Below are 14,911 nucleotides of genomic sequence, written 5' to 3'. Positions count from 1 at the left end.
TGACATACGTGAACTAACATCAATATTAATGGTATAGTTTGACATTTGGGGAAATATGTTCATTTGTGTTCTTACCGAGAGTCAGATGAGAAGATTGATGCCACTCACAAGTCTGTAAAGTAAAGTTAAGGCGACAGCCAGAAGCTGGTTAGCTTAGCTTAGCATGTAGTACAATTTAGAGGTACTTGTACTTAAATTGAGTATTTCTATTGTTTGCTTTATATTCTTCAGAATAAATTAAAAAACAACACACAATGTAGTCGCTCCCGACCTTTTTAAAAAGTCCAGTTGTGACACCATGTCACATTTCAGATGTTTATGAGTTGTAAACGGTTCCAACAAAGAGACATTTCATCTCTAAACTTCTCAGACGGTTTCATTAAAAATAATTGTTTGACCCTCCGGAGGGGCCCTAACTCTATACAACGTTTTTAAAAGTGCCCCATCATTATTAACAATTGACCCATCAGTCACAGGGGCCATTTGTCTGCAGAACAAGTACTTTTACTTTGATTCTTTAAGTGCATGTTGCTGTCAACACTTCTGTAGTTTGATTTAAGTGATTTTTATTGAAATGGAGTATTTTCACATTGTATTGTTTCACTTAAGTAAAAGCTCTTACTTCTCCCACCGCATCTACCTCTTAAGCACGACGCCCCCAAATTTGGGGGCTCTCTGGCTCAGCACCCCTGAAAATCATGTTCGTAAAATAGCCTTATTCTTCGGTAATATTGTGGATTGGTACAGTTTTTTTCCCGGATTAAACAGCAACGTATGGGCAACACTATCATATAAGTCACTTTTTACACACTCCAAACACAACTATAGATCACTAATATAAGCATCTAGAAAATGTGGCATAAAAGCATGAAATCCTGACCAGAAATCGCCGTTATGAGTACCGCAAATCAATATTTGCACCCTGATGCTAGCGGCTACCTAGCATTGCAATGCATTTTATAGCATTAGCACTCGTGGCCAAACGGATAAATATCTTCGGTTTTTCTCTCCGTGGAAGCAGTACAAAGCTGTGAGTGGAGAACGGTAAGATGGCACTGCCCTTCCCTGAAAGAAATCGTGGGTTATTGGTCACGTTTTATGAAAAATGTGTACAATAAAGTCGCAGATTATCTGGTCCAAAGCCGGAATCATTGTTGCCAACTGCATCTTGTTTACTTCCGAGCTGTTTCCAGAATAAGAGCGGTCAATCCAGCTTGGGCGAGCGGTCAGACTTCTGGCGAGCGGAAATTTATGCTCGGGGAGACGCGGCACTTCTTGCAACTTTACTGGCTCAAACTTCTGTCAATCAACACCAAATTCGACACACGCCTTCCTGAGACTCTGACGCATCGAAGGAGGGCTTATTGACTGAAATCGATAGGAATCTCAAAATGATTCCAAACATCTGTATTTGGATGTATTGAATAATATGAGTGATAAAAAAAAGTGAAATATATAGTTATATAGTATATAAAAGTACAATGTAAGAGCTGCAACAGCTGGTTCGAAAATGATGACCTCGCTTGACCGCTCTCTACTAAAGCCTCTTATTCTTCACTTTATCCCACTTTAACCTTTATTCAGCAACTACTGATCGGTTGTGCTATGATTTGGGAGAGTTTTTAGGGAGATATCTGCATTATTTCAAAAACATATCAATAAAAGTGCTTTTTTTTTTCAGGCGAACCTGATTATTTTCAATTTGAGCTGTGTAATGTCTTCATTACTATATTAACCAGCAACATATACACAATATTACCCATCTGAACAATCTCACAAGTGTTGTGATCTGATTATAGCATCAAAAATTATTGAAATAGACCTTGTAGTTACAGAACTATAGTCACTTTAGGATGGGTATGCCATTTTCGAGCAGAGGCCTACAAATAGGGCCCGAGCTTAAGAGGTTTTAAAAGTGGTGATACATAAATAAAAATAATTTTACAAAGCACTGGTCTAGATGATGCTGAGCAGCCTCTGTTCAGCAAACACACGTACACACACACACACACACACACACACACACACACACACGCACACACACACAGGAGCAGTGAAGTAACACATGGATTGACATGTTTATCTTGATAACCTCACTCCACAGGCTTGTACTTGCAATGTTTATGTATTTTTCTGTATCTGTTCTGCAGTCTTTTGTCACTGTCAAGTTCAAGCAAGTTTTTTTTCTTTGCATCTAAACTTTCTTGTCTGTTCCTTCTCTCTCTGCCTTCCGTGGTGACTTCTCTCAGTGTATAGAGTTTTATTTTTCAACTGTCGGTGCTGGGGGGGAGGGAATACGGACTGAATGAATGAGTTTCTTTTAGACGCTCGCTTCTTCCATCCCTCCCTTGTTTCCTCCCTCAAATTGCCACCTCTCTCTCTCTCTCTCTCTCTCTCTTTCTCTCCCTCTCTCCGTCTACCTCTCTCTCTCTGAGAGAATTCCTCCGTACCTGTCTGAACAGGGAGAGTCGGACCGCTGCGGGGCAGAGGAAAGAAAGAAATGAAAAGGAAAGAAAGGGAATCAAGAGAAGGAAAGTAGGAGGGCACACATTTATAGAGCACAAACAGGAAAGAGATGTGTTAGCGACAACTTGGGGAGCCGACACGGAGCGAGGGACGAGTTCATCAAGGTCTCGAGGCTTTACTTTTTTTTTCCCCCCTCCCTGCTGGGCTGTTTTTCAATTTGTCTGAGACCCGTAGCTATTTTTGTCCGTCAGTGTCGGAGCGGTTTGGGATGGATGCCATCATGCTGCAAGAAAAACTGGTGGAACGGCTGCTGTGCCCACGAGTGAGAACAGCCAGGCAGAAGGTAAAAAGTTGGATTTCTGGGGGTGGAAATAGATAAAAAAGAGTGGAACATTTTTCTAAATACCATGAAAAATAAAGACAGGGTTCAGGATTACACCTGTGGACTCACTGCCAGCATCCTTTGACATCTTTTCTGTGAAGGTGTGTGAGAGCTCCAGTGACAGATTCACTGCTGAGATGATTTTTCTTTTCTGTACAGATTTCCTCATTCTCTCTCTTCTGGATTTAAGACAAGTGTGTCTGCCATGCACTGGTTGCACTGCCTGTGTTTTTTTATGTGTGTGTGTGTGTGTGTGTGTGTGTGTGTGTGTGTGTGTATGCAATCCTCACCCGAGGGGGCCATCGGAAATGCCCGTGACATGTTATGACAGCTTATAAGGACTCTGACTGTTTGTCTGGCTGGCGTGTTTGCAGAGTGACAGAAAAGAGCTTTTCAGGTCTGCTGAATGTAGCTTCTGTCTGTGCAGTGTGTATTCATATCTGCGTGCTGTCGGGTGAAGATGACGTTCTGCCAGATGCAGCAGAGAAATCCCTGCAGGACTAGTAGAGCTACTGTGCGCCACAGTGGGGGCGACTGGTATCCCGTGGCTCTCTTTGTGCGTTTCTGTGGAAAATCTGAGGCGCTGGTTTATTCTCAGCTGCTCACAAAAGGAATGCTGCGCACATGTTTTTTCCATGGAGTTGTAGATTTTCTGTGTTATAGACGCCGCCTGTCTGTTGTGGTCCTTTTTTATTGCACCGGACGCTACCAGAAACGTTTTGTTTTTACATTAGAAACCCCTCTGAGCACTCTCACAGTTATTTATTGTCTGCTTTCATTTATTTTAAAGCGGCTGGCTTCTGGTGTTTTATCGGAGAGCTGGAAAATGAATAAGTAACTTTCTTGATAACCAGTTAATCGTTTCAACTATTTTTCAAGCAAATAGAAGACAAATAATCTCCAATTCTAGTTTCTGAAATGTAGTGATTTGCTACTTTTGTTTGTCGTTTGCAGTGGTGGAAGAAGTACTCAGTCTTTTACTGAAATAAAAATGGTAATAACACAGTGTGGAAATACTCAGTGAGAAGTGTTTACTTAAAGTACCAAAAGTAAAAGTACTAATTTTGCAGAATGGCCCATTTCAGAATAATGCATATAATATTAACACATTACACAGTTTAGGGATATAAAGGGACATGAAGTATAATCATCTTATCCTAAACTAAAGTAGCAGAAAAAATCCCTTAAAATGTAACTTAAATGCAGTACTTACATGAAGTAAATGTACTTTGTTACCTTCCATCACTGTTCTTTTGTGATGGTGAACTAAATATGTTTGGCTTTAGACTCATTGTCGAACAAAACAAGCATGAAGACATTTGAAGACATCACTTTGGGCTTCAGCAATGTTAAACAGCCATTTGATTTACCAATTGATTTATCACGATGATTTGGCTGCAATTAACTCATATTTTCATTACTAGATTATTAGTGAGTATTGTTTTTCTAGTAATGGATTACATGTTTGCCCTAAAATGTCAGAAGATTGTGAAAAACAGCAATTTCCTCAAATGTCTTGTCCAAAACCTAAAGATAGTCAATTAACTATCACATAATATAGAGAAAAGCAACAAATCTTCACAAATGAGAAGCTGCAGCCAGAGAATATTTAACATTTTTGTTTGAAAAATGACTGAAACAATTCATCAATTATCAAAACAGCTGCAAGTTTATTTTCCTGTCCATCGACTGAATTGTTTCAGCTCTACAATGATTGTCAGAAACATTTATAATAAAAACAACCATTATTTGTAGCCCAACGTTGTTGACACTTTCTTTCTCAAAGCATGGACTAATACATGCCGTGTTCTTCTTCTTCTTCTTTGTGTCCTTTCTTTTTCTGTCCCAGGAGAAGCAGTATGTGGGTTTCGCAACTCTGCCCAACCAGGTCCACAGGAAGTCAGTGAAGAAAGGTTTCGACTTCACGCTGATGGTGGCAGGTGAGTTTGTAGCCGAAGACACAAACATGACAGAAAACTGACTGGACTTGTATAATGCTCCTAAAAAAAAAGGGCATCATAGTTTACACATTGTGACCTTCTGTCTGTCTGTGCAGGAGAGTCTGGTATGGGAAAATCCACTCTGGTCAACAGCCTCTTCCTCACAGACCTCTACAAAGACAGGAAGTTACTGAATGCTGAAGGTGGGTCTCTATTATTTATATCTGTGTATCAGTCATAATGAACGCATGGCTCTGGTATTTATTTAAACTGGACAACGGTCGTCACACAGCTACGTTGAAGAAGTCCAGTTTAGTTTGTAAATGTCCTAATTGAACTGGCACCATTTAGTGCAGCAGACCATCTACTGTTGCACAGTTAAAAGAGAGGTCTGGTGATGTTGAACCTTGACCTTACTAATAGGTAGCCTCTTGTCTGTGTAGCTTAATAAAACCTAATTTAACTTCTTCCTCCGTGTCATATATAAAGCTCACCGTTGCACCGATGACATGTTCCTTCATTTCGATGAACATGAACACTGTAGTTTATTCTGAGGCAAGCCCAACCTACACCGTCCTGCTACTGTAAATACTCAAGTCGATATAGACGCCGTTTCACCAGCTAGTTGTTAATCCGTCACTAAGTTCCTCCTGTTCTTGTTCGTTGCAACTTCTAGCTTGTTTCAAACTAGTTATTTACGAAATCAGGTTGCACAAGCGAGAGAAATGTCTGAGTAAATACTAATTCAAATCTGTGGCCAATCCATTGTGAATGTCGGTGTAACGTTTCTTTATTCATAGATATGCAATATAATAGGGTGTGTTTCTGAGGTATCAATCCCCCGCTGAAAATAGTCCCCAAGAAAATACACTATTTATTCCCGTTTGAGTAATGTTAGCTAAAATCTACACTGCCCAGCTGTTTTAGGCGATTATGTAACCTTTTAAAACAATTAAAGTATATATTCATTACCTCAATGTCCACAGTGTCCATCAATGATGATGCCCATCAATCATGCCACCATTGCTGAAGGCACAGAAAGACAATTTAAAGAATCTGAATTACTCCATCAGGGCTCATTTTGCACCATCAACCGTTTTGTTCCACTTCATCCCCGACCTGCTCTTTCAGCCGCTTCACCTCGTTTGCTCCCCGTCACCGTCTGCCTCTCTGTGTCGATGCTTTGCAGAGCGCATCAACCAAACCGTGGAGATCATCAAACACACTGTCGATATCGAGGAGAAAGGGGTCAAGCTCAAGCTGACCATCGTCGACACGCCGGGGTTCGGAGACGCCGTCAACAACAACGAGTGGTGAGCTGGAAGACCTGCTGGTCTGACGTGTGCCCTATTCAGCCTGCTCGCTTGAATTCACAGTGCCCGGAGGAGCTGCTAATGTAGTCTGTGGTGCGTGTGTGTGTGTGCGTGTGTGTGTCTTAGCTGGAAGCCGATCACAGACTACATAGATCAGCAGTTTGAGCAGTACTTCAGGGATGAGAGCGGGCTGAACAGAAAGAACATCCAGGACAACCGAGTCCACTGCTGCCTCTACTTCATCCCTCCATTTGGGCACGGGTAATTACACACACACACACACACACACACACACACTTATGGTGTGTTTCTTCGGATGTGTTCCCCTCCAAAGCAAGATAAAGAGTTTGTTTCAGCACATACAGGAAAGCTTTGGAGAAAAGGGAAACCAAATGAGAAAATGTACATGGAAAAACTAAATGAATGCAAAGATGATCCCATATAAAGGGGGCACAAAAGGAAAAGTGTTCAGAGTTTTGGCCATTACTGAAAATCAAAGTAAGAGCTTCATAGTTTTTCTTAAGAAGAAATCAGAAATCTGAGAAAATCATCAGAATTTTTTTTCTCTTAAAACATCCAAGACTGCTCCTCCGCGAATCGCCACCTTAACGTGGTGGAGGAGTTTGAGTGGCTCAGTGATACTGGGAGCTATGTTGTCTGGGGCATTAGCCCCTGGTAGGGTCTCCCAAGGCAAACAAGTCTCAGGGGAGAGCCCAGACTAAGAGCGGTTCAAAACGACCCCAATGAAAAGCAGCCCACGGACTTCAGTCACCTCGCCCGGACCAGGGAAACCGGGGCACCCTCCCGGAGCCAGACCCAGGAGGGGAGCTCGTCGGCGAGCGTCTGGTGGCCGGGCCTTCGCCCATGGGGCCCGGTCGGGCTCAGCCCAAATAAACAGCATGGAGCAGCCACCCTGTGGACCCACCACCCGCAGGGATAAGCATTGGGGTCGGGTGCAATGCAGACCAGGCGGCGGGTCAGGCGGGAGGCCTGGGCGAGCCGATCGCCGGCAGCATAGACTAGCTCTAGGGACGTGGAACGTCACCTCGCTAGCGGGGAAAGAGCCAGAGCTGGTGCAGGAGGTGGAGCGGTACCAGCTAGATATAGTTGGACTCACCTCCACACACAGCGCTGGCTCTGGAACCAAGCTCCTGGAGAGGGGTTGGACTTTGTCCTTTTCCGGAGTTGCCCAGGGTGAGAGGCGCCGGGCGGGAGAGGGGATACTCACGAGTGTTGGAGTTCTCCCCGGAGAACGAGAGGGTCGCCTCCATGCACCTACGGGTTGCGGGGAGCAAGGCTCTGACTGTGGTTTGTGCTTATGCACCAAACAGCAGTTCAGAGTATCCGGCCTTCTTGGAGTCGGTGGGAGGGGTCCTGGAAAGGGCGCCGCCTACCGACTCCATAGTTCTCCTGGGGGACTTCAACGCTCACGTGGGCAATGATGGAGAAACCTGGCGGGGGGTGATTGGGAGGAACGGCTTGCCCGATCTGAACCCAAATGGTGTTTTGTTATTGGACTTCTGTGCGTGCCATGGTTTGGCCATAACGAACACCATGTTCGAACATAAGGTGGCTCATAAGTGTACCTGGTACCAGAACACCTTAGGCCGGAGATCAATGATCGACTTTGTAATCGTATCATTTGATTTGCGGCCGTATGTCTTGGACACTCAGGTGAAGAGAGGAGCAGAGCTGTCAACTGATCACCACCTGGTGGTGAGTTGGATCAGATGGCAGGGGAACCGGTTGGAAAGACCCGGCAAGCCCAAACGTGTAGTGAGGGTGAACTGGGAACGTCTGGCAGAGGACCCTGTCCGGGGGGTCTTTAACTCCCACCTCCGGAAGGACTTCTCACACATCCCGAGGGAGGTTGGGGACATGGAATCCGAATGGACCATGTTCAAAGCCTCTATTGTGGACGCGGCCGCTAGGAGCTGTGGCCGAAAGGTCATCGGTGCCTGTCGTGGCGGCAACCCGAGAACCCGGTGGTGGACACCGGAGGTGAGGGAAGCCGTCAAGCTGAAGAAGGAGACCTTCAAGGCCTGGTTGGCCCAGGGGTCTCCCGAAGCAGCTGACAGGTACTGGCAGGCCAGAAGGGCTGCAGCTGCGGTGGTCGCGAATGCTAAAACTCGGGCATGGGAGGAGTTCGGGGAGGCCATGGAGAAGGACTTTCGGTTGGCCTCAAGGAGGTTCTGGCAAACCATCCGACGACTCAGGAAGGGAAAGCAGGGCTTACCCCAGGCTGTTCTCAGCAGGGGGGGGAACTGCTGACCCGGACAGGGGACATCGTCGGGCGGTGGAAAGAGCACTTTGAGGAACTCCTAAACCCGACCAACATGTCCTCTGCAGAGGAGGCAGCGCCTGAAGATCTAGGGGGAGGCTCACCCATATCCCTGGCAGAGGCCGCTGAGGTAGTCAAAAAGCTCCTCGGTGGCAAGGCGCCGGGGGTGGATGAGATCCACCCTGAGATGCTGAAAGCGCTGGACATAGTTGGGCTGTCCTGGCTGACACGCCTCTTCAATGTCGCATGGGGGTCGGGATCAGTGCCCATGGACTGGCAGACCGGGGTGGTGGTTCCCATTTTCAAAAAGGGGGACCAGAGAGTGTGCTCGAATTACCGGGGTATCACACTACTCAGCCTCCCGGGGAAGGCTTATGCCAGGGTGCTGGAAAGGAGGCTCCGACCGTTTGTCGAACCTCAGATTCAAGAGGAGCAATGCGGATTCCGTCCCGGCCGTGGAACAGTGGACCAGCTCTTTACCCTCGCAAGACTACTGGAGGGGTTCTGGGAGTTTGCCCAACCAGTCTACATGTGCTTTGTGGACTTGGAGAAGGCTTTCGACCGGGTCCCTCTGGGGTTCTTGTGGGGGGTGCTGCGGGAGTATGGGGTGCCGGACCCATTACAACGGGCGATCCGGTCTCTGTACGACTGCAGTAGGAGCTGTGTCCGCATTCTCGGCAATAAGTCAGACACGTTCCCGGTGGGTGTTGGCCTCCGCCAGGGCTGCCCTTTGTCTCCGGTCCTGTTCGTGACTTTCATGGACAGGATATCTAGGCGCAGCCGGGGGGTGGAGAACGTCAGGTTCGGGGGTCTCGGGATCGAGATGTGGTCCTGTTAGCCTCCTCGGATCGTGACCTCCAGCATTCACTGGGGCGGTTTGCAGCCGAGTGTGAAGCGGCGGGGATGAGAGTTAGCACCTCCAAATCTGAAGCCATGGTGCTCTGCCGGAAACCGGTGGATTGCTCCCTCCAGGTGGGGACGGAGTGCCTACCTCAAGCGAAGGAGTTCAAGTATCTCGGGGTCTTGTTCACGAGTGAGGGTAAGATGGAGCGGGAGATCGACAGACGGATCGGAGAGAGAGTAAAGCAGGCGCTGCACCGGACCGTCTTGGTGAAGAGGGAGCTGAGCCGGAAGGCAAAGCTCTCAATTTACCACTCGGTCTACGTTCCTACCCTCACCTATGGTCACGAACTCTGGGTCGTGACCGAAAGGACAAGGTCGCAGCTACAAGCGGCCGAAATGAGCTTCCTCCGTAGGGTGGCCGGGCTCAGCCTTAGAGATAGGGTAAGGAGCTCGGTCATCAGGAGGGAGCTTGGAGTCGAGCCGCTACTCCTTCGCGTCAAAAGGAGTCAGCTGAGGTGGTTCGGGCATATAATTAGGATGCCTCCTGGATGCCTCCCACTGGAGGTTTTCCAGGCACGTCCAACTGGGAAGAGACCCCGGGGAAGACCCAGAACACGCTGGAGGGATTACATCTCCCAGCTGGCCTGGGAACACCTCGGGATCCCCCAGAATGAGCTGGAACATGTTGCCGGTGAGAGGGAAGTCTGGGTCAGCCTGCTTGGCCTGTTGCCACCGCGACCCGACCCCGGATAAGCAGAGGAAAATGGATGGATGGATGGACATCCAAGACTGCATGCTTTTCTGGCCACACCCCACTTAGTGATGTCACAGCAGGTGTCCTCCATCACGTGTCACCCGGGGTACATCCCAAGTCTCTTAATTGTCATTTCCTCGCTTGAACCAGAAGTTGTTCTGCGCCGCCATATTGACGGCCATCCCAAAGCTCTTATTTCTGCTCTGAGGAACGAGGAGCGAGGAGCGAGGAGGGATCTCCGAGGAGCCATGAGCGAGGACCCACGAGAACAGACTTCCAGGAAGTGTTTTAACGGCCGACACGCCCCCTCATTGTTCATCAGTTATGTGATTGGACGCTGCAGCTGATCGGACTGATCTGATTTTTCTTAATCTCACTGGAGTTTCATACCAGAGTGAAGACAGATCACAGATTAAACTCTAGTTTTATATTTGATTAGTTTTCTGATTCACCATCTGGTTTAAATAAATGTTCATTGTAGGACTGAACAACAAAAGAACCACAAACAACTTTTTTCATTTATTAGAAAGATTTGTCCTTTCATGATTTAATATTTCCCTCAATAACTTTTATTACGGATACAATTAAAGTGAGAGAGAGCTGGAGAGACTAAAACACTTTTAACATCATTTATCATCATTTCATTCAGTCACGTGAGGCTGATCATTCCTGAGTGTCGGGTTTGATGAGTTATATCATTTCAATTACCCCCGAAACATTGAGCCTAATGAATTAATTCCAGTGTGCAAAAAACACCATAATCATATTCTGGGTTATTTAATAATTATGTCACAATCAGAATTTCAAAACGTACAGATGCAAATAAGTAATAAATATTACGCAATACGTCGGTAGAAACCTGGTGGGAGGGACTAAGATGCAAGGAAAAGACGCAAGTGAAGGAAACGGGGATGCAATTAAGAGACTTGGGATGTACCCCAAGGACACCCAGCAGTATTTTTGTGTTAATCTCACTCTTATATGGCTGAGATCGGAGCAGGAAACACCTTTTCTACCTTTGTATTTTATGCATGGAGTCGTCCATTCAAACAATTTCAACAAATTCAATCACTTTACTTCCTTCTCACTCCGGGGTTTTCTCCTCCACAGGCTGCGTCCGGTGGACGTCGAGTTCATGAAGGCTCTGCACGAAAAGGTGAACATAATTCCACTCATCGCAAAAGCTGACTGCCTCACGCCCAACGAGATCAAAAAGCTCAAAGACAGAGTGAGTCCCAGAAGTGCAGCTCCACAGTGAATTCAGCATGTTTTACCGTCTGCAGGTTGGTCACTGTAACCATTCATCTGATTCATCTTTAGATACGAGAGGAAATAGACAAGTTTGGGATCAAAGTGTACCAGTTCCCCGAATGTGACTCTGATGAGGATGAAGAGTTTAAACAGCTTGACAAAGAGCTGAAGGTGAGTCTGAGCAATCGGATACCTGAGACAGAGTCCAGTTATTGAACTGGTTCACTGTCAGTGGAATAACTGTAACTTTGGCCTCAGATTGGGGTCATTTCACTTGTAATATGTTTACAGGAAAACATGTTGTCTCACTCGGGGTCAATGCCAGGATTTTAGAGTTCACCCAACACGCCCTCTCTCAGAAAATACTGACGAGACACCAAAAGGAATGTCTGTCTTCATATTATTATTTGGATTTTCTATATTTATTTATTCATTTTGTTGGCTTAAAGGGACAGTGTGTAGCAATAAGGAGGATCTATTGGCATAAATTAAATATAATACTATTAAACATCTTTTCTTAATTGTTTAATCACCTGTAAATAAGAATCATTGTGTTTTCGTTACCTTAGAAAGACACGTTTGTATCTACATATGAAGTGGGTTCTCTTCACGGAGCCTGCAGCCATCTTTCTACAGTAGCCCAGAAAGGACAAATCAAACTCTGGCTCTAGATAGTCATTCGCGTTTTCATGTTGGCCACCATAGTTCTCCTCTACACTTGGCACACGAGAAGTTTCAGTTAGTGGCAATCTGCAACCTCACCGCGAGAAGTCACCCAATCCTCCACACTGCACCTTTAAGAGTAGTCAGATATAAATATATTGAGTAATAATACTGGAATCAACTAATCAGACACTTCTGCTGATGACTAAAACTATGTGTGAAAGGATGTCACTTCCTGCTTGAGGGATGTCAAGTCATCCAGATAATAGTTTTATGTGCCAAGATGTTGGATATCTGCCTCTAAATCTTTATCTATGTGACCTTTAAACCCTTTAAGTGATCTCAAAACAAAGTGTAAGACCAGCAAAGTTTTTGGTTTGTGACATGAATCCGCTGATCGGCTTGAAAAATTTGTGTTAGAAAATTATACAACAACCTGTTTATTTTTATTTTTACATGTCTCAACAATTACATTCTTGCCTCTGAAGGTGCTCAGTGGGTTTTTGTGAATGTGTCTACCTGTGTGAATGTGTACCAGGGCCCAGCATGCTCAGGCAGCTTTCTCTGGATAGATCAGGGTTAAAAACAAAACAACAAGCCACCTTCATGTCTCTGTGTGCAGGAGTGCACCCCGTTCGCTGTGATCGGCAGTAACACAGTGGTGGAGGCTCGAGGGCAGAGAGTGAGAGGGAGACTGTACCCCTGGGGAATCGTTGAAGGTACGTCTGGACGTCATCCGCCTGTTATTAGAGTTTGAACGTCGTATACGTCGGATTATTCATTCGTTCTACGTTTGTCTTTCCTCAGTGGAGAACCAGTCGCACTGTGACTTTGTGAAATTGAGGAACATGCTGATTCGTTCACACATGCACGACCTCAAAGACGTGACCTGCGACGTCCACTACGAGAACTACAGAGCGCAGTGCATCCAGGAGATGACCAGGTATGTGAAGACGGGAGAGAGAGAGAGAATGTTTAGGAAACATCTGCTGATGTTTTCAGATTTTTGTACAGATGTCTGCTTCACCTCTCCTCCTCCTATTTTTCTTCTTCTTCTTCCTCCACTTCGTCCTTCTCAGTAAACTGGCTCAGGACAACCGTATGGAGAGTCCCATCCCCATCATGCCGCTGTCCACTCCAGATGTTGAGACCGAGAAACTCATCAAAATGAAAGATGAAGAGGTAAGAAGCAACTTTTGCTGTTTTGTATTGATTTCTGTTTTTATTTGTCATGAATGTATCCTAGAAGAGTCAGAGATCTTTGGAGATGAAGGTTTAGTACGATGTCCCCGTCTCAGATCGTGGCTAACTTCACTGAGCAACGATTGCATGAAGCACATTCACCACTGAGAGAATATTTCATGTAACTTTAAAGTCATTTAATGGTCCAACTAGTAACACATGTGTGACTAAAAGGATCTTACTTGAACTTAATGTCTGAAGTCGTTCAATGATTTATTATTAAAAAAGAAAGAAAGAAATATACTAAGTCATCATGTCCGTTTCTTACTACAACCTGCATGTATATGTACACATTTTATACAGTTCATTTACACACAATACCATACTTTCCCCATTTCAACTCTTCATCAGTAACACCCTGAATGAATTCATGTATTTACTTCCAGTATTTCTGAATTATTGGTCAGCTCCATATAATATATGTTTTCCCTCCACATATTTAAATCCACAGCAGTGATTTTCACCTTTTAAATCAGAGTCTTCATGATCTTTAATCTATTTTAGGATTAGACACACACCAGCATCAGATTCAGGATGTTTTCAGGAGTTTAACCAAACGTCCTCTCTGTCTGCAGTTGAAGAGGATGCAGGAGATGCTGAATAAGATGCAGCAGCAGATGCACGACAAAGACCAGTGATCGTCCCCCGGAGCAGAGCTGGTCTGCAGCGCCACCTGCTGTTTCTCCTCTGAACGGCAGCGAGACCTTCAGACAACACGGGTCTCACGTGTCAAGTGGCAACTCTGGCTGTACATTTATCCTCAGTTTGGTGCTTTGTATAGTTTGTCTGCCTGGACGGTTGTTTGTATGAGACGTTTTCCAGTTTGCCCACTTTGATCCCCTCGCTGTGGTTTAACAGTCTTAACATATATAATATAAATGCATACCGTATTTTCCGCACTATAAAGCGCACCGGATTATAAGGCGCACCTTCAATGAATGGCCTATTTTAGAACTGTTTTTATATATAGGGCGCACCGGATTATAAAGCGCATAGAATAGAATAGCGTCGTAAGCGTGTCTCTTGAAAGGTGCCATTTTGGGGTCTTTATACACACAAGTGGTGTTGGACTAGGAGTAAGCACAGTACCGGTGTTTACCGCGGTGCGGCTTTGTAGTTTACCAGTCGTACTGAAACATTTTGACAGAGCGCCGTGTACAACCAGTATGGATCAACCAATTAACCAATTGATCCATATATAAGGCGCTCCGGATTACAAGGCGCACTGTCGTTTTTTGAGAAAATTAAAGGCTTTTAAGTGCGCCTTATAGTGCGGAAAATACGGTAATTTAAATTACTACTCAGTGTGTCTAATTTATAAATGCAATGCTCAACTTTTTGGGGATATTTTGACAGGGTATGATGTGTGCTACCAGATGTTTTGTAAAGAGATTTAGGTTGTTGGTAATGTTAAGATTTGATGGATATTGTTTTTTACTATGTGTTTGTGAGTGTGTGTGTGTGTGTGTGTGCGTGTGTGTGTGTGTGTGTGTGTGTGTGTGTGTGTGTGTGTGTGTGTGTGTGTGTTTGTGTGTATGTGTGTGTATATCAAGACATTTCCTCCAGGTATCCGTCCATGAAACTCTCTTTCATCCACAGTGACTTTACTTTTGTTTATTTAAAGCCAACTTTTGCTCTTGTTGATTCGCTCTCTGATCCTCACAAATAATTTCATGTGACATTATTTTCACATATGTCAAGTCAAAATATTCTCTCCCAGCATTTTTATATATGTGTGCTGGCTGAGCTGAAAATGCACTTATTACCAGTGGCTAA

At 45.1% G+C, this 14,911-nt stretch overlaps 1 protein-coding gene across 1 annotated transcript; it reads left to right on the top strand.

The window, feature by feature from the left end:
- The first annotated feature begins 2,734 nt into the window (after positions 1–2,734).
- Positions 2,735–13,773, top strand: septin5a (septin 5a). Its single transcript, XM_076099147.1, has 11 exons — positions 2,735–2,809; positions 4,698–4,788; positions 4,905–4,991; positions 5,978–6,101; positions 6,228–6,362; positions 11,090–11,207; positions 11,300–11,401; positions 12,516–12,612; positions 12,701–12,836; positions 12,973–13,075; positions 13,711–13,773. Exons 1-11 carry the CDS (start codon positions 2,735–2,737, stop codon positions 13,771–13,773), a joined length of 1,131 nt encoding a protein of 376 aa, XP_075955262.1.
- Positions 13,774–14,911: the final 1,138 nt, after the last annotated feature.

The sequence above is a fragment of the Anarhichas minor genome, unplaced genomic scaffold, assembly GCF_050575085.1.
Source record: "Anarhichas minor isolate MPS153535 unplaced genomic scaffold, ASM5057508v1 ptg000025l, whole genome shotgun sequence".
Lineage (NCBI taxonomy): Eukaryota > Metazoa > Chordata > Actinopteri > Perciformes > Anarhichadidae > Anarhichas > Anarhichas minor.
Note: the sequence above shows the minus strand (reverse complement) of the source record. Positions and strands in the feature narration are given on the sequence as shown.